The 26,082-nt window shown below is 47.5% G+C and overlaps 1 protein-coding gene across 2 annotated transcripts in view; it reads right to left on the bottom strand.

Annotated features, from left to right (window-relative positions):
* Positions 1-25,756, bottom strand: part of HIPK2 (homeodomain interacting protein kinase 2) — a 138,618-nt gene extending 112,862 nt beyond the window's left edge. For both annotated transcript variants that reach the window (XM_064155471.1, XM_064155472.1), the window contains exon 1: positions 25,508-25,756. In XM_064155471.1, the coding sequence (XP_064011541.1) occupies positions 25,508-25,526 (19 nt within the window). In that variant the 5' untranslated portion in view covers positions 25,527-25,756. The remainder of the gene's footprint in view (positions 1-25,507) is intronic.
* Between the last annotated feature and the right edge of the window lie 326 nt (positions 25,757-26,082).

Raw genomic sequence — 26,082 nt, 5'->3', positions numbered from 1 at the left:
CACAGGCACTTCCCTAGGTTAGACACTTTCCACCATTTATTAAGTATTATAGAAAAAGTAGCACACCATGGCAAAGTTGACAGCCAGGAGTTCGGGTTTGAAACAGCAGAGATTGAGGTAACAGGCTGATCGCATTTTAGTGGACTCCCAGGTGGGCCATGGGTAAGCCCTTCAGTTGCATGGCTCAACACCATCCTTCAGAGATGAGCTGTCCTGTAGTAACAGCCTACTTACTCCAGAATCCCTGCTCCAGAGCAACTCTCTTCTTCTCTCTCTAGGTTTGGGACACAGAGACAGGACACTGTTGATCTTATACGCAGCTACAATGTGAAGGTGACCAAAGACAACCACACCACTGGTTGCTCCTGTGTGCAGTCACAGACTGCATGCATCAAGACCAAGGGACTATACTCCCTTCATTCCTCCCTAATAGGGCCCTCAGCTGAAGCAGGACAGCCTGCTCTATCCCAGCTTCCTCTCCCAAGGTTTTGACAAGGCTGTTATCTCAGCTCAAACACTGAAAACTGTCAGTGAAAAGGCATGCTTCTTTTTGGAGTCAATAGCAGGGAAAGGGAAAGGGAAATGGAAGGCTATCATTGCATGTTATAACACAACTGTCTAATGCTTGAACAACTGCAACAACCACCCGGTGTTGGCAGACCACTGTCTGTCTTGACAAACCTTTCTGAAACTTAATATGCAGAAATACTGGTAGAATTTCAGTTGTCAACTTCTCAGGAGACATCACAAGTAAGAGGCGGCTCCCTCCTCAAAGTACCCAAATGACATCCTGGCTTTACAAAGCCTGACACTCCAACATATTTTCTGAAATATAAAATTGCCACGCACAGTCAAAATTAAAATTAAATATAGAGCATTTTAAAGAGAAATTCCACGGGGAAAAGCAACTGTGAAATAGCCAAATATCAATTATGAGAACCACATCAAGAAGCGGTTCTTCTGCACAGACTTTCATGTTTAGGAATTTGAAGAAAAGGTGCACCCTGGTTTGACTTGTAATGTAAGCAGAGAATAAGCAAGTTTCCTCAACTTGCACAGCTCAGTATGTTCCCTGCTGAATTATAACCCTTTAAAGTCACCGTATCTGTACAATTTTCCTGTATCTCCTATCTCCTGGCTCGTGGCAATCTTTGCTTTCCACTCACACCTCCTCTACTTGACAGGCTTACTCCCATCCTAAATTAGTACAGAAAAAAACAGCTGATACTACTGTGACATGGGCAAATGTCTGCTGAAGTGTGCATCCCAGCCATCCAGTAGCTCGCTCATTGATAGCATGATCACAGTTTCTACTTCAAACCTTCAACCAAAGCCTCCTCCCCACTGCTGCCCACATACAACTCTGAACTAGTACTGGGCTGCAGGCAGCACTACTTCCTTCTTATCTGAGGAAACAGATAAAAATATATGAGTGAACAAAAGTGAGAGATTTAGGGTTGATTCTGTCTGTGTGTCAGGGCTAGATCACTTTCCCAGGATTAAAGACAACAGTCTCATGCATGTACTCCTTAGGATTTCCACAGGGCAGGATCCAGGAGAGGAAGCAACCAGAACTGTGAGCACCTTGGCTGAAACCAGGAGACACCTTTCATAAGACCCACAGCAAAAAGCAATGGGATGATCTTATCCTTCTTTAAAATAACTTACAAGTCTCTTGGTTTGTGGCACTGCTGTTTAATAGTAAGTAGCACTATTATTAAAGAAGAACAGCATAAATCAATCAGCTGTTATAAGGGAAAAAAGACATCTCAGTTTGCCTTTTTCCTCCATTCCTGACATCTGTAACTTGAGGGTCATGTATGTTCCTATATTCAATGCCTGGATGCAAGGCTTCACCAAGAATTCTCCTCTCTTGATGATCAACAGCACCAGGCATTTCTCTTCTTCCGAGAGAGAGGTTGACCATTATTCCTCAGCCCACTCTGCATGACAGACAACTACACAGAAAGCAGGAAAGGTGAAAAGCAAAAACTCTAAATCAAGCATGAAAGGCTTAGGAAACCTCAGCTTTTGACTGCCTGTGCAACCGTCCTTCAGCCCTCTTTCTTGCCTGTGTGCCGTGGCAGAGCTGTTAATCACATAATCACAGGCTATTTTCCTATGGGACCTTGGCCTCACCCAGCACAGGAGGACACAGAGCGCTCACCTAGCAAGCGACTACTTGCTACTTCATCCTCTCCACACTGTCTGAGGCGTGGCCCCAAGCCTTGTTGACTAGGTATCAGACACACTCTGCTCTGCAGATGGAATTAGTAATTTACTCATGGGCCTTCCTATAGCACGCATCATTAGAGTAACTGAATGTTTCACAAACATGAAGGAATGCATTTTTGCAATGCCCTCATAAAGTAAAACACCGTGTTGTCCATGTCATGGGCAGGGAACTGAGGCACAGAGAGATTAACGTGAAAAGCTTCCACGAATTTTAAATGCCTAACTGAAACTCTTAGGTGCAAATCCTTCAGAGGTTTGTTTTGTGGGCTGAGGAACTTGGCTGAGTTTAGGCTGATATTCTTTGAGACAGCAGAAGTGGTGCCTTTGACACAAACACCAATTTTGTTGGTTTGTTAAGGTGAGGGCTTGGCTTTCAAATTTAATTGTACATTTGTTATATTTAATATATATATAAAAAAATCAAGAGGTATAAAAGAGCAGGCCACTGGCATGGAAAACTTTCACTCAGAGAGTATAAGTTTGATAAAATTGTGAAAAATAAAACAAAAAAGGGTCTTAAAATAGGGAAGCTGTTGGATGGCCTCAGCAGCAGGTCATTGTCATGACATACATTCTTCCTTCACTTGGATGATAGTATCCAGCTGTTGAAGAAACCACACAGCCCAGATGTTGCACTAACAGAATCAAGTCAAACTTGAAAGCAAACTGTAACTGAAGCTTTATTTCATATCCTGGTTCTGTTCAGATAAAGAAGATTAATTTATTTTTAACCTTAATGCACAACCATGTCTTGTTACTCAATTTCAAATAGCAGTATTTGCTTCAGAGTATAAGCACCACCCTTCCTCCTGTTCTCTCAGAATGAGGGAACAAGTGTCAGGCACTGTAGGCAGCACTGGTCCTAAGACAGATAGAGGACAGGCAAATGGACAGTACATTGAGGCAGTGAATCTTACATTGGTATGAAGTGATCCTTCCCCTGATTATTTACAGGGAGATACACAACATCATGAGAAAAGGCTCATCCAAAAATGTCAGGCAGTAACTGACTTGTTAACAATGGGAAAAAGAAAAGACAGACAAAAAGAGAGTCAAGGGTTGGGGGGGGATAAATCAACCTATCACTGTTGCCAGGCTTCTTAGCCCAATAAAGTATTTTTTTAGACACTTCTGTAGAAGTGTAAAATCCAGCCTTGCAACTCTCCACCAAATGTGCTCAGGACAATGTGAGAGTTGGCAGAACTGGTTCCTCCATCATACTGTGGATATGGAGGACAACTCTGGGATAACTCCTGATGATTCCCCTTTGCTGCCCAAATCTCCTGTTCCTGGCAGATAATGTTATAAACTGTCCCTCCCCTAGTCACATACCTCACACACAGAGAGATGAATGCAGGTCCAGTTTTTCTGTCCTGCACTGACAACTCTATATATCCCCGTTTTACAGCTAGCAATATCTCCTGACTGCACTAACATTGACTAATTTAGTATTTTTAATTACAGAGGGATTTACAGCACTGCACTACAGTTCTCTATTATATCCACTGTTTCTACTGGATCTGGGTACACTTTACACACAAAGTTGCACATTAGACAAATTATACTGCACATTAAGTAAATCTCTCTCTAGGAACAGGAATAGATGAAGAGGCAAATCTTCCTAATTCCTGGTGTATAAATTAATATTCACAAAATCGATATGAAGTAAGAGTTTCACATCAATTTATGAAAAAAAAAGTTTAAACATTCTCCACAATGAACCAAATTTATGTAGGAGATATACTCTTTTTTCCTCTGTTTCACTTAATAAATAAAACAGCTGGTCTGAGGAATGAGGTCAATCAGTGTCTGGAAAAAGCCCCATTAAAGCTGCTATATAACCTAGTTTCTCAAGCTGTGTAAGGCATCCTAATATTGGAGACAGAAGTCCATGCAGAGACAGCCCTGGTGGCTCAGCTTCCATCCCTTCAGGGTTATGGAGGGCATTTATCACAAAAGATAGCAGTAACAGACATATCTTCCAAACACCTAAAAAGATAGATTCTGAAGAGGTACAACAAAGATAACATGACACATCCAGACCTATACATTAAATATGGCTAAGTTGAGGTAATCCAACAGAAGGAGATGGTAAATGAGCAGAATTTCACTTATGCAGAGATCCCCTTAAAGCTAGCCTAGTTCTGCTGCTACGGTGGGTGACCTCTTTCCAAGGCACTCAGCGGCTGCACGGTGTCATCTCTCCCATGCCACATGGGAGGAAATGAATCTAGCAGTGCCCAACACTGTAGGCAAGCTGCACAGGCACGGAACCTATTCCAGTAAAAAGCAGGAGTGTCACAGCATCAGCCTTCCTCTTCCTGCATTTCATGTGGCTGTTGTTGTGATGCTTGGATCTTGGTCACCTTGGAAAATGTTGTCCTTCCTTTCTCCTACAGGATTGAAAATGCTTTGCAAAAGGTATCACAATCCACACCCTACAGAAGCAAAAATGGAGTCAGAATAAAGTATAGTGACTTGCTCAAGCTTAAAGAAGGCAGCAGCAGAATTGGGAAATAAAACCTCCTGACTCACAACCCCAAGTTTCACCTTCTTATCTAAGGATTGTCTTTCCTCATAAAAAAGGAAGGGGGAAAGAATATTCTGTAGACACAGCAAACTTGGCCCTGAGAATGCTAATGACCTGATACACTTTCTTTTACACTTTCTTTTTTTTGCCTTTTCACCTCCACTTCCCATGCTAAACTTCAAGGACTATCTCTCTTCCCTGGTCTACTTTAACCTAACATGTCTGCTCAACATCCTTTTCCCAACTCTCTGAAGCCAGAGACGATCCTTCCCAGAGAGATTACCTTCTCACTTTCAGTCTCTCTGGATGTCCCCACAATGCCCTGGACTGAGAGCACTCTGCTTTCTGGATTGTGCTGAGGGACACCAAAGTCCTATCTGCTGGTCTCAGCCTGCAGTACATGGCAGCCTGAAAGGGTACCCTGGAGGTAAAACCTGGTTGTTCTCTATTAATTTTTCATTTCAAGAATGGCTCCAGGGAAAGGAGGAGATATAGGTCAGAGACTTTGGGGGCTGACTGGTAACTCTGTGCATTTTCCTTCCTTTTTTTAAAAACCTCTCCTCTTTTTTTTTCCCTCTTCCAAATCCAGAAACAGGATTTTCCCTCTGTGTTTCTCATTTATGCCTTGAACATTATCAACATTAGTCAGCAAACTCCTGCTATTGCCTCAGTGAGCCCCTGACACTTGCAGAGTGACTAACCCTTTTCCCCACACTCTTTGGTTCTGTTGTGGTATATTTTTTCCCCCATGAAAAATAGGTCTCAGCACTGCAGACACACAGCAGTTCCCTGTGGTCACTACCCCATAAGCTCCTGCCACCACATGACTCTGAACACCAGGATTTTTTATGCACAGAGTTGAAAAGCCAGGAGGAGATGACAGGACCTGCATTCATGTCAGTTCTCAACTCAACACCACAGCAGCAGTTAGCTACTGCCCCAAGCACAGGCATGCAGTGAACACCATGGAAGAAGCCTGAAGCAACCTGACTTCTCTCTGTGGTCATGCCAGTAACCTGGCCTGTTGGGTCACACTGCTTCCAGGTACCTGTACCAGACTTTCCTTCCCAGGACCAAGAGTCTCTGCCCTAGTCAAGGTGCCTGACACAGCATACAGAAGGTCTCAGCTGGGCTTCTGAGGCACGAATTCAGAGTTAAGTACAACCACAGCTACTTGTGACTCAAGACCACCTCATTCGAGTATGACAGAAGGCTCCTGGCCAGGTGGGCTTGCACAAATGTCCACCCACAGCAATGTTCATAGGGGAACTCATATGCAGCTCACGCTCACATAGACATACCCACAGACCTGCCTACCCTTTGCTCACCTTTCCAATGCAGTGCCAAAAGTGCATAGGCCACTCTCCCTTATGTTCAACACACAAAGGGTAGCACCCAGGGTAGGTGCTACCTCCCACCACCATTAATGGGAATGACCTGCATTCACAGCAGATCAGTGAGGATCACTGGGAAGGCTTGCCAACTTGCTACTGGAAAAGTCCACTCTCCATTTAATCCTACTGCCCCCGCCCTGGCACCAATCCCACTGCCCTCCACTGTTACCTTTGTCCCCATTATAGGAGAACCTTCTGCATCACTGTGCAGGGAGGCATGAAAATAAATCACCAGCTCCAGTGCCACACTCCCTCCTGGAAGATCTGTTTCTCTCTCCTTAACTGTTTCCAAGTGCCTGGCTGTTTTATAATCCCCAACGAGCATTCCCTTAACTCCTTCTTCACTGATCCCTTCCACCCTTCTCTCTCTTAAAAGACAGAAAAAAACAAGGTAAGGTACGGGGTACAGAAAGCAAAGGAAGGTGCCTAAGTCAAAGAGGGAATGACTGAATCAAAACATATGTTAAACAGGAACAGCAAATTAGTCATTTCCCTAACCTTGTCTCATGCAGATAAACCGACTCTTCTAGTAAGAGATTTCTTTTTTTTCCCCGTGGACATTTCTGTACCTCAGAAATGTACTTTTTTACTAATCTCCTCCTGTTTTTTCATACCATGAGGTCATACACTTCTGCTTGCCCTTTGAGGTCTGAACTTAAATAGTTTTCTTAGATCACAAGTAAATAGGAGTTCACAGCTTCACACCCAGTGTCTCCACCACCCTGTTTATGAATATTGCAAAATCAGAGAAGAATCTAACGCAGGTTATTGCTTCCCATTGGAAAGGACCTTGGCAATGGCTGTGAGTGGGCTGTGGGGAGGAGTTCGGGCACAGGGATACGACTTCTTCTTTTCTGAGACATGGGATATTGCAACTACTCTAAAGTGAACTGGTGAGAACCACATGTGCCATCAGTGCTAAAGGCTGTGCATGTATGTCAGCAAGTGCCAAGTGGCTGGGGCAAGTGCCAGTGGTGGGGGAGAGGGAGTAACCTGAGACATCTCAGGAGAGGTACAGGTTAGGGCTGCACTCGGGTAACCATGACATACTGCAGATTGTTGTGTGCCAAGGTGTGCTGGCAGCATGGTGTGAGGCTGGGCAAGAAGACTGACCCAGCAGCTTTGGATTCCATAACCGTGGTTACGTGCAAAGCAACGTCACAGGACATCCCAGTGCACACACTGCTCCTGGGAGAAGATGAATAAAGAACATGGCAAGGCGGGGGGGGGAAGCAGTGGCTTTCCTGCATTCCTTCACTGGCAGGAACACAACACCTGCAGCTGGCTGCTGCTCTTTCCTCAAAGCCCATGGCTGCTTATTCCAGCATCTCGAGGTTACCCTTAACAGCTTACACTCAAAAGTTTGCCAAGGCATCTTTTTCCCTGATAAAATGAGCTACTCTGTCACGCGAGGCTGGGCCGCAGGGCTCTTAGAAACGGTTCTGCTGATGTTCAAAGGGAGCAGCTTGCTGCACAGAAGAATGATACAGTTAATAGTAGTAGGATCAGCACAAGCTTTTAACCTACCATCTGCCTTCAGCTCAGTCAGGCCTCTGCTGAACAGCCAGTGTGGGCTGAGGCCACTGGAGTGAGCAGCAACTCAGTGACATGAAAGACTGCCTGGGTTAGTTGATTAAGGGCACAGGAATCCTGCATAGCACTGGTACTGACTCATCTGGGGATTTCATGGGGATATTTAAGCTTGGTTTTCCAAAGAAGTCTTTTATTTTGTGCAGTTGGGTGTTTATGTGCCAGCTTAAACCAGCCCTAAGAACTGATGATCACAGAAACCGGCCATCTCTGAAAATGCTACACTTTCTTCTTTGGTCGTCCCTGGTAGAAAGTAGGGATAAATAATGCTTAACTGCCTCATTCCCCTGTAATGTTTCACTCCTTGCCATTTATAAAGCTCTGCAGAAAACACAGGAAAGCCCACTAGGATGTCCCTCAGAACCACAGGTCACACATCTTTGTTTGCCCTGGGGATTTCTTTTAAGCACCGGCCATGGCCAGCAGACCCCAGCAGGGGCTGCTTGACTCCAATCCTGCACATGCAGATTGACAGTCGCCTCAAGAGCTTTCACAGAATCAGAGAATGGTTTAGGTTGGAAGGGACCTCAAAGATCATCTAGTTCCAACCACCTGCCATAGGCAGGGACACCTCCCACTAGAACAGGTCGTTCAAGGCCTTATCCAACCTGGCCTTGAACCTGGTTCCAGGGAGGGAGCATCCACAATCTCTCTGGGCAACCTGCTCCAGTGTCTCTCCCTTTTTTCCTCATTTATTTTTTTACTGAAGACTCATTTAAGGCTTGCAGGTGACCTCAAAGTAAAGAACTTGCCACCAAACTCTGAGTCTGTCAGTGCAACCATGAAGAGCAGGACTTAGTGCCCTTGAGAGATGGTGACAGAAAAGCTTTGTAGAGCCATAACAAAATGGTGAGGTCCTCTTCAATGTTGTATGATTCTGTGGTGATATTCTCCACCAATTTAAAAGATCACTGTGGCTGATCTCCAAACCCAGTATGGGACAAGAAGAGAGACCAGTGGAAGGATGCTGCTGTTCTGGGAAGGGGATAACGCAGCTGGGATGATTGAGGACACAACCTGCCTGCTCTGAAAGCAAAGGGAATGGGAAACCCCTTTCTCCACAGATGGAGCAAGAGAAAAAGACAGAGGAGTGAAAAGGCTGAACATAATAATGAAAAACAATAACTCATCATTTATTTTCATATCCCCTTGCTAATGCTGGAATAATGCTAACAGTGGAATTCTTCTGGCATGCATGTCATGCCTGCAAATACCAAGTGAATTACTTCTCAGCTAGGCTATGGGCTATGGCACTGAGCAGCACATTCGTTACAAGTGATTGGATGATGAACAACAGTTCCCAAATTCCTCCTTCACAATGCTACTTGCATTAGTTGTAATTTAATGAGAGAGAGAAAGTTTTGGCTCAAACCACTGAAATAATGCTGCCTGCCACAGCTTCCCACTGGGGCTTGTATTAACTTACACCACCTCTATCTCCTCCTCCTCTGCCTCCTGCCTTTTCACACCTATCCTCAGGTGCTAAAAGTGCTGCCATGAAACCCGTGAGCATGGTAAGACAGCACGGCAAGGAGCCCCCAGGCACATGCATCCTTTCTGGCTGAAAGGCAGTACAGGACATAAACCTCTCCCTCTCCTTTGCTGATGTTAACAGGAGAGCTAGGGGGATTTCTCCAACACTCAGTCTCTGCTTGGACAAGCCTCCAACTCTTCTTTGTTTCTGCCTCCTAGAGATCTGGTGCAGGTGGAAGACACTGAATTGGCAGCTTTAGAAACAGAGCACCAGGTGCACATGGCATGACCAGTGTTGGTGTGGAACTCCCACCAGGAAGGCAGAGTCCTTCTGTCTTCTAGAGGGAGACACAGCAGGGGAGCCCAGCCTTGTCCCTACCTTACAGACTGTCTTAGCTATTTGTCACTCTTTGTAATGCTTCTGAGATCTGGTAAGCAACCAGTAAAAGTGAACAAAAACTTTGCTAGTGGTAAGGCCTTCAATCATACCAATGTGCCACCATCACTGACCCTCAGCAAACCTGAGAATCACTGCCACGGCTGCCTCCTTGTGAGTTCAACCAGTTTTGTCTTCTTTGCACCATAGAACCTGCCACAAAAGGGATGGCCACTTCATCAGAAAGCATCTTGCAGGTTTCTTGCCTTGGAAGCAGCCTAGCTAGTCAGGATTGCATCCTGTTCCTGCAGCAACCTTGCCATAGAGCCTGTCACCCTTCATATGACAGTACATCTATCCAACAGATGACCATCCATGCAAGGTTTATGCCTGAAACATGACTCAGTGTGTGAGGTCTCACACACTAGGCTGGAAGAAAACTGAGAGCTCTGATCTGAACAGCAGACCTACACGTAAAAGGCTGCAAATATCACTGCTGCTCTCCTGGTCTATCCAGTCTCTTAAGTGCTCCCTCCTGACAGTGTGTAAACGACAAACACCCATGGAGTTTCACTTGCAGAACTTCCAGAATCCTCCTTATCCCTCCTGTGCCAAATATAATTTAAAAGGCTCCCATCCTCAGCCATATTTGTGGTGTTTTGAAAAAAATAAACTAATTTTACATGTTTCTGAAATGAAGGTATAGGCAGGGGAAGGCAAAAAGCCTTTAGGATTGGAACCAAATATGTTTGTGCAAATGAGACCTAGGATTTAGTCACCTTCCAGATTTCAGCAGTCATGCTTTATGCTGGAGTCCCATGGACCCTACAAGAGGAGGAAGGTGGGCAGGATGTCACAGGATGCTCCCTGGGACATATGCAGACATGGGTCAGTACAGGCACGTAGATGCATGTGTGCTTTCCAGCAACAGAAGCCATTTTCAGATACAATCCAAACACATAGATCTGCTCCTCACCAAAAATCCTCCTCTCAAGCCCAGCTAACTCTGTGGCTTTCCTAAATCTAAAGCTGCGTTTTAAGCAGTAATGGGGCTCCAAAACAGACAAAAGCATTCAATGCTGAAGTGACCCTAAGTGGATGCAACAACGATTGTAACAAAAAAAATAAACAAGGACCAATCACCAAAAAAAAGGAACAAATGGCGAAACTCAACCCCCTGTGACTACCTGTGTGCTGGGCAGCTCATCCACTACAGCAGAGCACTGATACTGGCATCCTCCTGAGGGGCACCACATGAAAAAGGTCCCTCTACAGACAGCAAGTGTAGAAAGGAGGAGGTACAGGCATGAAAATGAAATGGAAGGTGACAGAGGCTCACCAGGGTGGCTACACATGGTCTTTAAGAGCCTGGCACAGAGTTGTGTATCTGCTGCTAGCCATGAACTAGAGCCTTCTGCCTGCAAAGAGAAACAGTGAACAGGCTGGAGAGATGGAGGGCTGTTATCAGGGGCAGAACTACAGGGATGAATATACCTAACCAGATGCATGGAGACCACCTGAGCTAGAGGCAGAACCAGACCATCACTGCAACAACTTCTTTGGGCATGCAGTGAAAACCACAGAGGTCAGAACTGCCAGCCGCAATTAATCAAATCATATTTTTACAGTTTAAAACCTGACCAAATCCAACATTTCTGTGGGTCCAAGAAGTTTGCCTGGAGGTTTCTGGCCCAGCTGGGAAGGCAGAGGCTGTCCTGCCCCTCAGTTCGCCACCTGGCAGGCTGCCTCAGCTCACAAAGGGTGACACTCGGCTGCAGGTCTTGGTGCCACACTTCAGTTCCCTTTAAGCCTTCAAATTAGGGCTTACATGGGGCTTAAAGTGCAGCCTGTCCTGACACAGTTAGATTTCACGGCTCTCATGTACTGCTGGGTTTCCACCTTCAACAGCAAAGTGGATGAGTGCTCTGCAGGCTGGCTAGTAGGCACTCCATCCACCTGGATGCTCAGAGCAGGAGATAGGGAGTGTCTGCCTCTCACAGACCTCTGCATGTCCCAGGCAGGCAAGGCAGGAGGGCTGAGGTCAACAGGAGAGGCTCCAACTTCCCTTGCCTCAGTTAACCAAGTAACTCCCTCTTATCTGCCTTTTCAGCAAGTAATTCACAGTAACCACGGCATGTTTTACTCATGCAACTGTGCCTGCATCCTTCTCCCCCATGCCCAACTCAGGTGGGCTGTCGTCTCAAACCAAGCACATCTAAACGTAACAGGACGGTACTGGGGTGGAGGCAGTAGAGGGGAAGAGGCTGCTAGGGACAGAAAAACAAACACGAAATACACAAGATTTTCACCATCCTGGCTATAAGGAGAAGATGAGATGGACAGGAGTACCAACTGCAATAAAAACTATAACCTGCAATTTGGTTCACTGACACAATCATATTTGCCATCTCACCTCCAGTGCTGCCACAAGCATCTGTTCTATTGTGCATGCTATCAAAAACATCAAGCATCCCCACCTGAAACCCTGTCCTACCTTGCCATTCACTCACATCCTATCCTCCTCTTCCCTCACACATTATTTTCTACAGGCAGCAGCAGCTCTTTGGCAGGAGTCTCAGTGTCTGTTTGTGACATGACATGGCAAGGGAAAGCAGACATCTCCTTGTAAAGCATCCTTTTCCTGAAACCGCTTCAACCCTTCCTGGCTGAGAGGAAATGCAGGGTTTGATAATGATTCAAGTGCTCCTCTGGGAAACAGCAATGATTTTGGAAGAACACAGAATAACTTTCAAGCCAAGCTCAGTTCTAAAGAGGTGAATTCCACAGTCTGTAGCTTGAGTTCACAGTTGAGCAAGAACAAAACCAAGACTCAGGCATCTACCCACAAGATGCTGAAAAAGATAAAAGCTACTTTACTGAGGTGGTCTCACCTATGTTAGATAAATTGCAAGTCAGTAAACAAATCTAAATGGATACAGATTCCACAGTGACTGCTGCATTTGCATACAGATGCATGCTACAGCACAGGCCCATGTCAAGACTGAAACAACTGAGGATTCAGGAGGACAAACCTCAGAGCTGCAGATACACAAGAACTGGTCCAGTAGGGCTACCAAAACCTGGCACTGGGAGAGATGTGTAAAAGACACTGGCTGTGCAGATGTTCTGGGTCATGATGGAGACGAGCTGGTGGGTGTGGATTACAGATCATTCTCAGTCAAAATGTCTTGGACGACATTCTTCTCAGGTTTGGATTTCTAGTAATCCTTTTGTTTTGCCTGAAAAATAATCCCATTTCTTCAAAAAACCTCTCCCTGCCTTCTGCAGTGCCCTCCTGAGCACACTGTGATTTACAGCCTTCTACACTCACACCAGCAACACAAACCCTTATGCAGACTGCACCCCTACCAACACATACCCTGTCACAGCATCACTCCACATAAACACCCAGCTTTCACCTTGTTTATATTTCCTCCCATACAGGCTGTGACAGCTCACAAACACACAGAAAGCCTAATTTATATTTATAATAAATCTCCCTTCTTCATTCCCTGCAGCAGAACAGAGCCCTGGTACAAATGCAATTTGCTGAGAATGGCACAATAGCTCTAAGGAGAATCAGGTCCACGTTGCCCTCCATGGACAAAAGGGATGAAACCACACACAAGTACATGTGCACGCTTCTACACACGCCTGCAAACATGTGAAGAGTCCCACAAGCACACACATGCATACTCTTCCATTTGTACTCACACACATGGCTTGGTGACAGCATCTACTGTCCCCTCTGACTTGCACACGCTTTCAGGCAGCACAGGCATTTGAAGGTGTGCTCTCATTATCCAGTCTCAGAAAAGCAATAACACTGCAAGTGCCATCACCAACATCAATGGAAAATGTTCATGCCTGGGTTTCACATGTGCTTACTGGGTGGTGTGGCAATTTTAAAGTAGGCTTCACAACGTATTCCTGACCCCCACTTCCTAAATACATGTGTATTCTGATGTTGAGAGAATGGCAGTTTGACAGGAAGACAGCTTTCTGGTAGTGCCAGTCAGTGCCACAAGAGATGAAGAAATTTGTAATTGTATTCATGACTGATCCCCACTTGCTTTCTAGGCACAAGTACTGAAGGAGTTACAAGGTCCTGGTTTTTAACACATTGTCCACAAACTGGCTGTAGCCAAGCGTCATCCTTTTCTTTTAATTTGGCTTCAGAGATAGGGTTGTGATCTCTTTTCCCTCTGCAAAGGACCTCGTTACAGCTTCCTTTGCACCTATCATCCCAAGGTCTCACTGTAGAAGTGTGCTCCCTGCAAGACAACACTGTCAGCTTGCTGTGGGCTAGCATAGCATGCTGGCACTGTGCAAGCTATGCACACTCAAACAGTCCTCTGCAGTCTCTACTGGCTCCAGATAAGCTTCCATGAAGGTGACCTAACTTTTAAATCCTGTTGAGGTGTTCTGGGCTCACTTATCTTCTGAGCAACTTTAACCCCTGGTGGCACTGAAGAGTCTGAGTGACTCGTGTGATTCCTCCTAGTTCCTGTCCATCCTGGTGGCACTAGGCTGGACCAAAAACACTCTGCTTAACATGGCCACCAAGCCTGCCAGCAGTCCTGCACAGATGCCAGAAAGCTCCTGCTCCTGTGTGCTGACATACTGGGGCTGGGGGATGGGCATCAGCTAATCCCACTGCTGCTCTGCTGCTGACCCAGGGCTCATCTTGCAGCACATCACTGAATTCCCATATGGGAAGAGCCTCATTATGTACTCCCCTACTCTATCACATCAATATAGCTAGATGCTGTATTACCTGCTACTGCTCTGCTCAGATCTCTCCCCTATACTCCTCCTTGGGGCACCAGAATGCCTAAGCCTGGGATCAAAACTGTTTGCAAGAGTTAAGGTGCTCAAGAGCACCACGAGAGATTGTCCATGTTAGAGATAACCCTACTCAGTGTGTGTTAAAGACTAGCAATGTCCATTTAACACTCCAGAACTTCAGACACAAGACAACTAAAGATTGTGCAGGCACAGAATTATGAGGATATCTAAGGGTGTTTTCTCAGATTTTTTTTCTTCAGCTTTTGAAGTCAATCATCTAAATAGGAAAGTAGCGATGATGGCCAGAAATTACTGCTATCTGGAAGCAAAATGGAGACCTGCTGAATATCCTTGCCAAACTACTTGGAATTTGTCAATGCTACATGCTGCCTAGGAGAAAATAAAACCCCACAAATTTTAGCTGCATGTTCCTTACCTCCAGTCTCACACTTAAAGAAACAGCCTTGCTACCAACATAAGTGTGGAGCAACATGGATACTCATCCTTCTGCAATCCAGCTGCTGTCAGCTCCTGTCAGAGGCATAGTCTGAACCCACAAAAGACCAATGCAGCTGGTTACAAAACAGATATCAAATTCACCTCCAGCACAGCAATTCCAGGAACATCACTGTGAAAAGCTAACACTGGGATGACACTCAGACCACCTTCACGATGACCACTTTCTGGGCTGGCTGGAACACTGTCTAGAGATCATGCTTCTGCTGATATCCTTTCTTGTGGGTACTTCTCCCTCTTCCCGCTCTGGCTGATTTTAGCACCTGTTGCATCTTCTCTCAAACACAGGTGGTAAGCTTTCTAGGGTAATGCCATGCCACATTCGTCCATCTTTTGGAAAATCTGCATCACAGAGATCCTTGATTTGTGATCCCTGCTGCTACTGGTTATGAATAATTCATAATTAAAATAAAAGTGAAGCTGCACCAGGTGATTGTTATGCCTCTAAGTTTCCTCCAGACTAGATTACTCTCAAGAGACACAGGAGAGGCATCACTAAGACAAAAAAAAAACAGAAACTCAGCCTACTATGTTTACACAGAGACCATCAAAAATACGTGTCTGTATTGTTCTGACCTCCAGATCTTTTTTTCTCTTTACATTCTCCTAACCTTTAAAAGACATGTAAGATAAACAGAGGAGAAACCAGGCAGACAACATCCTCAGAAGAGATGTAGGAATATAATCAAGCCCTCAGACACATGCACACAAACACCATAATTTATCTCTTCCTCCTCCTGTTTGATATTATCCCCTGTTCTAGTATCATAATCTGTTGCTACGGAAACAGCTATGATGTCACTACAAGAGGTTTATGGGTGCCTTTAACAGGAAGGAAAGGTACATGATGATGGGAGAGAAATAAAAACATCTACAAACAGCTGCTGAGCAGGAGACGTTCCAGGAACAGCAAGTGTTAACACAGAAAAGATAAATACATCTTCAGTGCAGGCGTTGCTGCAGACAAGAGCAGAACACAAACCCCATTTTAAAAAACAAAGAATGCTTACAAATTTTGCCTACGAGTAAAAATATTCTGAGAAAGCTAAAGGATCTTCCTGAAAAAGCAAACTTTCCCTGATATGTTCTGCAACTTTTTTGGGACTGGGTACTTTCTGAGGCTTGCTGCTAAAACCATCAACGTACTTCACCACCTGCTGTAACTTTCCCTCCAGAAGTGTTAGCATAAGACCTCACCAAAGCAGCTAATAGCCAGGGAGTTTAATGGTTACCCACCATCCTGTGTGCCTTTACAGTATCTAACTAGAAAAGAAAAATCCTATCTTCAAGCAAAAATAAACAGAATCATAGAATCATTTAGCTGAGAAAGACCTTTAAGATCAAGTCAATCACGAACAGTGGACTTCCAAGACCACTGTTAAATCACATCCCTAGGCACCACCATATTTCCAGTGTTGGCTACTCCAGGCAACATGTTGCAATGACTGACAAACTTCAGGGAAAAAATTTTTCCTAATGTCCAATCTAAACTCCTCCTGGCACAACTTCAGGCTATTTCCTCTTGTCCTATCACTAACACTTCATGATTGCTAAGCCCAAAGAGGCCTCCAACCATCACATCACCCAAACATCCCTCTGTTTGCAAAAAAACAGGTCCAGCAGGGTGTCTTCCCTAGTTGGCTCACTCACCAGCTGTGTGAGGAAGTTATCTTCCACACACTCCAGGAACCTCCTGGACTGTTTCTTCTCTGCTGCTTCCTATCTATGCAGAGACACACTGAATTAACTGGATCACATCCAGTAGCAAATAAATGCCCTGACCCCTATACTACAAGCACAAAAAGATATCTTCCTGCTCTCTTCACCCGAAAGGAAAACCATAATCTTATAGACTCACTGCCAAGTGTACCAACATACCTGACCTGCTAACAGAGAGAACAGTGCATTGAGGCTCCTGTGCTCTGAACATGCCCAGCCTTCAGGCATTGCACATCCATGTGTGGCATGATGCATGTGCAGTTCTCACCCATAAGCTCTGGCACTACTGACTGTACTTCCCTGCTCATACCCGTTTCGATCACCTGGATTGATGGCAAGAGAAAGGCAGATGTGAGGACAGACAAAGGGTGGGACAGTTACATGTGCCCTTAAAGATACCATGTACAGGCTGCAGGAATATTCAGCATGTAGGGCCTGCCAAGGAGGAGGAGTAGAGAGGATTGCAGCTGAAATTCTTCCTGCACAACCTTCATCATGAGAAAGACAATGGCAGCAAGGGAGGAAATCACGAAGATCTCATCACATCAATGAAAAGTGCTAGTGTTTGAGTTAATCTCTGCCCCATTAGAATTTCCTGAGTATAGATAGCAGGATCAGAGATCTTACGGGAATGATGCAGCATCAGTTTTGCTTCTGGTCTCAGCTGCAGCTGGGGAACTCCCAGACAGACTCTCTGTCCTGCCTGTAAGCATTAGGATATAGGTGGTATCTCCTGTGTCACACATCTTTCCCGCCAAAGATGTTAGAGGTAGCTGCAGGAAAAGAACCCAAAAGAGACTGACGTAAAGGATAGCTGCAAAAAGGCCACACGGGGATCTTCAATCATTCACCCCACTTTCTGTTCCTGTTGGCCTTGGCTGTGACAGCCTCAGCCTCTGTACTTTTCAGGAGTCACCTTCTTCTCTCTCGTACAATCATTTGCCCTCCTCTTCCCTCCACATCTGCTACTCTCATCCTCTTCTCTCTTGTTCCTGACCTATTTACTTATTTCTTCACAACCTCCAGCCTATCCTTCCACTCCTCAAACGAATCTCTGTCACAAAAAGTTTAAGGAAACCCACACATTGTGATTTCCTCTCCACAAAGAGCCCAGCCTGTTTGTATAATCCACCCTCTGTGTTACTCTACATAAATTGCAAATCCTTAGGGTAGGAGCTATCTACCCCTTCATGTCAATGTCATGCCTAGTGCAGTCAGGTCCTGCTTTTGTTCAGCACTGGCACTACTACAGCAAACACAACTGCTCTTAGGAATACTTCAAAAGCACCAAAGGAGAGTAAAAGAATAGTACATGTGTAAACAATGACAAGTGTTTTGTGGTTTTGTTCAGTTTCTTTCATATTTTAGGGGCAAGATTCTGTTCCTGTTTTTTAATTATATTTCGTTCTCTTCTGTGCTTTCTGTTTGAGAATGCAAAGTGGAAAACAAAGCTGATCTTGGTAAAGAAACAGAATATGTGCCTTTTTTTTAATTGACAGGTGGCACCAAAGCCAGGGACTGCAAAGTCAGGGGAATTAGATTTGAATTTGAAACAGTCACAACAAATTGAAAGGTACATGAGAAAATTCAAATGGGACAAATATGAAAATCCTATGCTAAGACAGGGAAGGCCAGCTCCACACACACAGGACAGAACACCAGGCATCAGGCCTTGCAGAATTTGGGACCCACAGCACATCACAAGGCACACAGAGGTGAACAGTGTCAGAGTGCAGAAGTTAAACCAAAGACAAATGCTGCCTGTAACAGATGTGAAGGAATGATTCTGCTCTACTTGCACAGTGCAAGACCTGGGTACAGCACTGTGTTCTGCCAGTGTTATTTGAGAGAAAGGTGGACCAGATGAAGAGAATGCAGGATGTCTGAGATAGAGTTTAGCCTAAAGAAGATAAAGGCGGGGAAAGACATGTCAAAGAAGAAAGAATAGTTCTCCCACCATCCACTGTATGGATGATGGGACAAGGAATCACAGCAATCAAAGCAGAGAAGAGTTACAGATGAGGTAAAATCCCTTCATTGCATCAAAGGCAAGCAGTGCCACCCTGGGCTTTCATACATAGGGAATACAGTGGACAAACATTCTAGTGTACGTGGACAGACATACATTACGTATAGTACATCCTCTGTTTTGAACAACTTTTTGCAGTCTTGTCTATGCCCACTTCCTAGGATTTCAATGATTTTGGTGAGAGGTAAGTTTCTTTGGCATTTCAGCATAGCCTACAGACCAAAATAAACCTGTCAGCGATTAGAGCTGGAGGAGATGTCAGTCTGCAGAGTACCGCTGTGTTAACACTGTGGTTCCAGGTCTTGCTAATGCCTTTAAGGATTAAAGGTTATAATGAACAGAGAAGACAGCTGCCCTTCTGAGTTCCCCAAGTATCTGAGGCAAACACCACTGCCTTGCAGGGTAACCTTTTCCTGCTTACTAGGGTAGGACTTATAGAATCATAGCTCTCATTTCACCCTTCCAGAGACAGATGTCAGTACAGGCCGCAGAAGCTGAGCAGGACAGAGAGTAAGGAGTGAATAAAGAGTGAGATTCAGCTTCCCCAAGCAAATGCCCCGTGCAGTGGCAAATGTTGAACAAATCCAAGGGAGTACACTATGCCATCCTTCACCCAGCATAGAATTCCCTCACCCTCCAGGATGGAACATAGATGGGCTAAGCCTTGCCATGTGGAAGTGGTGCTTCCCACTCCACAGATCCTCAGGTCTGATCTATGCTACAACCCTCAAAATCAGTATCAAACCCAGGAGCAGATAGAAAGGCTTACATCTCAAGGACGTTTGCCTCCCACTGCATATTTTGTACCCATTCTGCAAGTAAGTAACAGACTCCATTTCTTGGCATCATTCTGTCAGTGGTTTGATCAGCCAGCCACTCTTTATATAGCGCCTTGATGATATACAGCACTGTATAAACACACACCATTACAAGTTATTACTTACATTCAATAAATAAATTCTAATGCCATGGCTTTTTGATTCTTTTAGTCCTGACTCTGGACTCTCCAAGATATTCTGCAATGTGGCAATGTCCTTGACAGTCTACAGAGACAGTGGCTGCTCATTCACTCAACTGTGTGGGGAAGTCTTAGAAGAATAACTTCCAGCACTGAAGTTACCCTACTTGGAAGGCTACCTGTATTCAAGGGCAGTCCTAAAACACATTCACTTGCGCTTTCCATACGAAGGACCTCACTTGCAGATGTGCCCAAGTGGAGAACTCAGATGCACTCTTTGCACTGTAAATGGATGGAAGCAGCAATGCATCTCTACTCTTCCCCCATGACAAACAGATAAATTGCTAAATGCTCTATCTGGAGTGAAATTATCACCCATGTTTACTTTCAAAACAAAAAGCTGCACTCTTTTTGTGTGGTGGGATGGCTTCAAAAGAGAAAGCCACCTGTGAAACACCTCAGTCCATGGTGGGGTATGTAAATAACTGAGGAAAAAAACCTTTTCTCTATATAGCAAGTAATTCTCACTTACTGTTATCTACCAGTTAACCTTGCAAAACCCTATAAGAAAAAGCCCTATAAATAATATTTCATATTCAGAGGGCAGAGATTACTGAGTAAGGGTGAGGAACCAACCTCATTTTTATAAATGGACTGATTAAGCTATAGAGGCCATGAGTCAGAAAGGTACTTCAGCATGTGGCCAGCTTTAAAGACACAAACAATTCTAATTAAGTCAGCAGCACTGCCTGCAAGCTTAAATTTAGGCACAGACCTTAAAATACCTTCTTATATTGGGTTCAGAGAGGAAAAGGGTGGAACTTTCAAAAACATCCAGTTTCAGCTTATCCACCCTCTAGAGACACAGGGATGTGGACACCATAATAGCTGCCAGCCCACCACTGAATGCCTTTGTAAACTCCCATTTGCAGGAGTCCTGACCAAAGATATGCACTGTCCCAGCTGCCTCAACACCTGCACCTAAGTGGCATAATATGTTTCATATTGGAGTCTCTCAGCCTAGACTGAGCAGAAGCTTCTAAACTTACCCTTGACCTCAACATCTGGCAAGACTGCTCTAACATCATCACCTGGAACCCGCTTGGTGATACCCACAATCAAGACCTGGATTTATCTCCATGCTCAGGTTACCAATCTGACTTCCCAGAACTTTCCTCCTGATTGACTCTCTACATACTTTTAACATGCCACTGCTGTTATGTGGCCAAAACTGACTGTTATTCCGTTAGCCAACCAAGTACATCAAATCTAATTTCCGGAGGCAGACCTAAGTTCAAAACTCTCACAGGCAAAAAGGAGGTCTCTAGGTTGTCTTCCAATGGCAGAAGGCTCACACTGACCAGGACACACAGCCAACTTTTGCCTAGCCTGGATGACAGGACACCCAGCAGTTTCAAAGCACCATGTGAAACTGAGCAGTAAGTAGCAACCATGGTGTAAACTGGGAAACTGAGGCACAGGAAAATGGCAATAATGTAATTTTGAAGGCCAGCTGAGATGTCCAGCCAAAGCCAATGGAGTTTTCCCCACGTGTTACCGCCAGCAGAGGAATGTGCTGTATGGAGTCCAAGGGCCACTGACTGTAGCAAGTAACTGTGCTTGCCTCTTCAGCCAAGAACATCGTTTGTCAGCTTGCCCTGGCCCCTGGTCCCAGCAGCAGTCTTGCCATTTCTGAAAATAAACCAGCATTTTTCTCCCATTACATCTCAAACCCGTTTAATTGCTAGATGCAGCAGCAAGATAACAACAATAATTATAACTGGAGGGGGCTTCCTGTTATCCTGGCTATAGCCATATCCTGAGCTAATAAAAACTTACAGTTTTGGTCCCAGCATTGACTTAGCTTAAGTGTTGGTTACTAATTCATAAACAGGAAATGCCTCAGAGTTAGCATCTCCCTGCACAAACTTTGGGGTAAAGACCTATATTCTGCCTCACTGGTGCCACCTTCTCGATGACTGAGTTTTGCATGCTTTAACGAGATTTGAGGAGGCATTCAAAATCCAGCAGGCTGGCCTATTCCTAGCATTAAACTGGATCTGATCCACGACCTGTTCAGCACCACATTTTCAGGCTTCACAGCCCCTCATGGGATGAGGACAACGTACAGGCAGGTCCCTGCCTGCACCAAGCTCCAGCAGCAGCACCGGTGGTGAGCTGCAATTTACAAATATTACCTTGATTAATTCCATAAGCCACCCACACAGAAAACTACCAACCCAGCTGCTAAAAATACACCACGAGTTGCAAAAAAACTTGTCAGGAATAAGAAAGAAGCAAAGCAAAGAGGAACAAAATCAAAACAGAAGTAATGGCTGTTTAGAAAATAAAGGTTGAAGTGTATAAACACCTCTTTTTATCCAATTCTGAAGGATGCCAGGTGTAAGGCACCCAGGAAACTGGTGGACACACCCACTCAGGGCAGAGATCTATCCAGAGCCCAGGACTGATTGTATCTAGAAGCAAGCCCCCTTTTAAAATGGGGTCTCCTCTGGTCAATAGACCTGGGCTTTGTCTCCTGCACAGGAGGAAACGTCAGACAATGAGCCCTCCAATGATGACTTTGCACAGCAAGGGTCATATTGCCTACTAAGAGTTCAAAGAACCAGATTCTCACATCTCAAGCCATTTACCTCCTCTGAAGACAATACAGCTACCCCTGAGGAAGCAGCATCTACTCTGCTTAGTGGCACAGTGGACATTAGTTTGCCCCAGCTGTAGGGCAGAGGCCATGTAGGATTACACATAATGAGGTCCACTTTGAAGTCCAATACATTTCCTGTACAGCTCACAATCGAAACTAAAATCCAGGTCAAATATTGCATGGCAGTGTTACTTCTGGTTTATTTCACTTGGTAGGTTTTCATGTCTTTCATTTTGATGCTCAGCTCTGCAACACACAGAAAAAAAATGAAGGAGAAAAACCCTGCACAGGAGAAGACGATGGCAAAAACTATGAATTCCTTACAACAAATGGGAAAATCCTCCTGGCACGTGTACGGAATTTCACACCAGATATTCACTTATTTATCATGCCTCACCTATTAATATTAGGTGAGACACCGTTCTGCTTCCCAGAGCTAGTATTTAAGCTAGCTGGTGAATACAGGCACACAACACCCTCACTGAGAACCACTGGTGACTTTGTGCATGTGCTCCATGTTATCACTCACTTCAATTTCTACTGGAATCATTTCATGCCTCTGTCACATTTCCTCCCGGGGTTCCTTTTCTGCCAGAGCCTATGTTTAGAAATGTGCACGGTGGAGATACCATTTCACCTCCTCTCACCTGCCTTGCAGCAGTGGTGGTGGGCATGTGTTTGTGCCATCTGGGACCACCCTGTCAAGGGCAGGAGCAGAGAAGCAACTGCCCCTCAGTACTGATCCAACCACTTGGCTGCTTCACTCTTCCTCAACGGCCTGATAGTACCTGATGCTCCAGGGAAGGGCTACAGACCAGACTCATTATGCACATAACGCAAGGCTCCTAAGAGAGGATGGCAGTCCCTGCCTCCTTCCTAGAAGGAAATCGCATTCTCTGTGACAAGTTTCTATCTATGCACTGTGATATTGCAGGGAATTCTAAGGACCTCTCTCATGGCAACCAGGAGGAGAAAAACGTTCATTAATCCCCTTCTCCACCTCCTTCGATGCCATCCAGTAGCAATTTAATCTGCAAACATACTGCAACACAAACCAGATAAAACAATCTCTATCAGCCTTTACGCTACCCATTGGCTGTCACTTGGGATATTCACCTACTTTAAGGCTTGAGGCATGCCGCAGAGCATGGTCACGGACCCTTCTGCATCGGTCGCAGGGAATTCGTTTGTACGAGTTGCTTTTCATGGCATTTTTTTTTCCATCTGCTCTCTTTTCCAGTCAGGCAGAATCACGGGCGCCGCTGAAGTTAGGATGCTCTAAGGAAATGCTAAACTTCCACCGCACGCTTCGGTGCCGCACCATTGCCTCCTCCGCGGGAGGACGCCGGCGCCTTGCCCGACCGACCTAGCTGCGGGCGAGGCCTCTTCTGTCTTTTTCCTTCTCCTGCCCTGCCCGGCTCCGGGCAGGCGGCCGTGCCGGCGCTCGGCGGGTGCCCGCTGCGGCACGCCGGGAGGGGAGCGCGGTCGGGCTGACCGCAGGCCCCGAGCCTCACTCCGCCCTCGGTCGCTGTGGAGTCGCCGGGGGCCGGCGCCCGTCACGGGGCACCGCACCGTCGCCTGCCCGGGCCATGCAGCCCGGAGATGAGCGAACTTCAGAGGAATCGCCGCATTACCCACCCTGGCAGCGGCGCCCGCTCGGGAGGGGCTGGGCGGACTCAGCACCGGGCAGGAGGATGCCAGGCAGGCCTCACCGGCCTGCCGGTGACCCCGGGGCCGCGCCAGAGGGGGTACAGGCCCGGCCCGGCGAGAAGTCGCGGGCGGAGACCAGACAGGTATGCACTGGGGCTGCGACCCCCTGCCGCGGCAGAGGTCGGGAGGCGGCGGTAACGACCACCCCCTCCCCGTAGCAGGCCCCCGCGGCCGCCTGGGGCCATTGTGAGACACCAGGGGCGGCGATCCGAGCGCAGGGGAGGGCTCGCCGGGCCCCGGGGGCCGAGGCCGCTCGGCCGAGCGGCGCAGCCGGCAGAGGGCGCCGCCGGCGGGCGGCTCAGACCGGCACCTCGGGCCCGCCGCGGCCCCGGCGCCGGCCCGCTGCCGCGCAGGGCCCCGCCGCCGCGGCCCCTCCGCGCTCCCCGTTAGCGCCGCCGCCCTCAGGCTTCAGCAGCCTCGTGCCCAGCAGCGGCCAGGGTGCGGAGGGAGAGCCGTCCTCCCTCCGCTGTCGAAAACACTCCTCTTTGTCTGTCTCTCGCGGATCCAAACTCCGACCCACCGGTGAGAGCGAGGCTGCCCAGAAATAACCCGGCGGGTCGGTAACTTTACACCGCCCGCTGAGCGTCCTCCTCTCGGGCGCTGCGGCCCGAGCTCGATTTTCTCCTCAGATAAGTTTTACCGGCCTCGCCATAGGGAGAAAAGTACCGTGTCCCCCGCCCCCTTTCCTCCCCGCCGGGCGCCCAAGTCTTCGGCGCCACAGACCGATCGGTCCCCGGGCGGGTTAAAACGCTCTCCGTGTAGATGTCCCTCCGGTTTACGTAACGCTCCTCGACCAGCGCAAAGCCGGGAGGGGTAACGAGGAAGGATAAATACATCGAGAGGGGATTTAATTTAACCGGATGTATTTAATTTTTTTTAAGCACTCTCCCTGAACCATGCACCAGTACACCCATCCTCCCTCCCCCGGTCCCCCGTTTCTTTTTTTCTTTCTTTTTTTTTTTTTTTCCCCAACACGAAAAAACTAAGTTAGGGCACTTGAGCTTCTCGCCGTAGCCCAGGCTGGGTTGAAGGAGAAGCCGGGCGAGCTGACAGACGGCTGCCGGCAGCCTCGTACCCTGCCGCCGCTGCCTGCGGGATCTCCGCGCCCCGCAGGAGAGCCCCGGCGGGGGGAACTCTTGGGAAATCGGTGAAAGGAGCTCCTGGAAATGAAAACTGCAGCAAGAGGCAGGCAGGCAAGCACACATACACGGAGACGCAGGGCAAGCTCCGTCCACCTCATTGTTCTGATCGGCACCGGCACGGACTTCACCCACCGCCCCCCGCCGCGGCCCGAGCGTCCTGGACAGCGGAGATGAAGAGGGGGGGGCAGAGCTGAGGGGCGACCCAGCGCCTCGCCCTGCTCCCCGCCGGCCGCCTGGCAGGGCGGGGGTGCCCCGCTGCCGTCAGCCTCCTTACAACAGCGCCGGGGGGACGGCGAATCGCGGGCTGCGGAGGACCCCCCGGCTCTCCTAAAACACTCCCGCGGCAGGGTGAGGGGTGCCGGCAGGGCGGGCCGGGGCTTACCTTCGTACATGGGGGCCATCGGTGCAAGGACGCCAGTTATTCATGGCAACGCCGCCACGAACGACGCGAGATCGCAGCCCCCCAAACTCAACACACATCTGCCATCTTGAGCGGGTGTCTCTCGGCGGAGGCGAAGCTGCCGCCTGCCTTCTGCATCGCTGCCCGCCTCAGCGCGGGGGGAGCCGGGCACATCCAGCCCCGCTGCCGGCCCTCCGACGCGGCCGGGGCGGGCGAGCCAGCGGGCGGGGGGCGGCGGCGCCGGGCCGGGCCGGGCCGGGGCCGGGGCGAGGCGCGGGGCCGGGCAGGGGCGGCGGGGGCCCCCCCGGCTCGGGACGGCGGCGTTGGGGAGGGACGGAGGGAGGGAGGGAGGGAGGGAGGGAGGGAAGGAGAGAGGGAGGGAGGAAAGGAGAGAGGGAGGGAAGGAGGGGGGGGCTAGCGCGGTGTCCCCGCTCTCAGCGCGGCATGGCTGCGTGTGCCGGGGCGCCTGCAAAAGTTGCACTGGGGGTGAGAGAAAGGGAGAGAGAGACGGAGGGAGAGAGAGGGAGACGGAGACCGAGACAGAGAGGACGGGGGGA

Source organism: Pogoniulus pusillus, chromosome 15 (genome assembly GCF_015220805.1).
Source record: "Pogoniulus pusillus isolate bPogPus1 chromosome 15, bPogPus1.pri, whole genome shotgun sequence".
NCBI classification, from domain to species: Eukaryota; Metazoa; Chordata; class Aves; order Piciformes; family Lybiidae; genus Pogoniulus; species Pogoniulus pusillus.
Note: the sequence above shows the minus strand (reverse complement) of the source record. Positions and strands in the feature narration are given on the sequence as shown.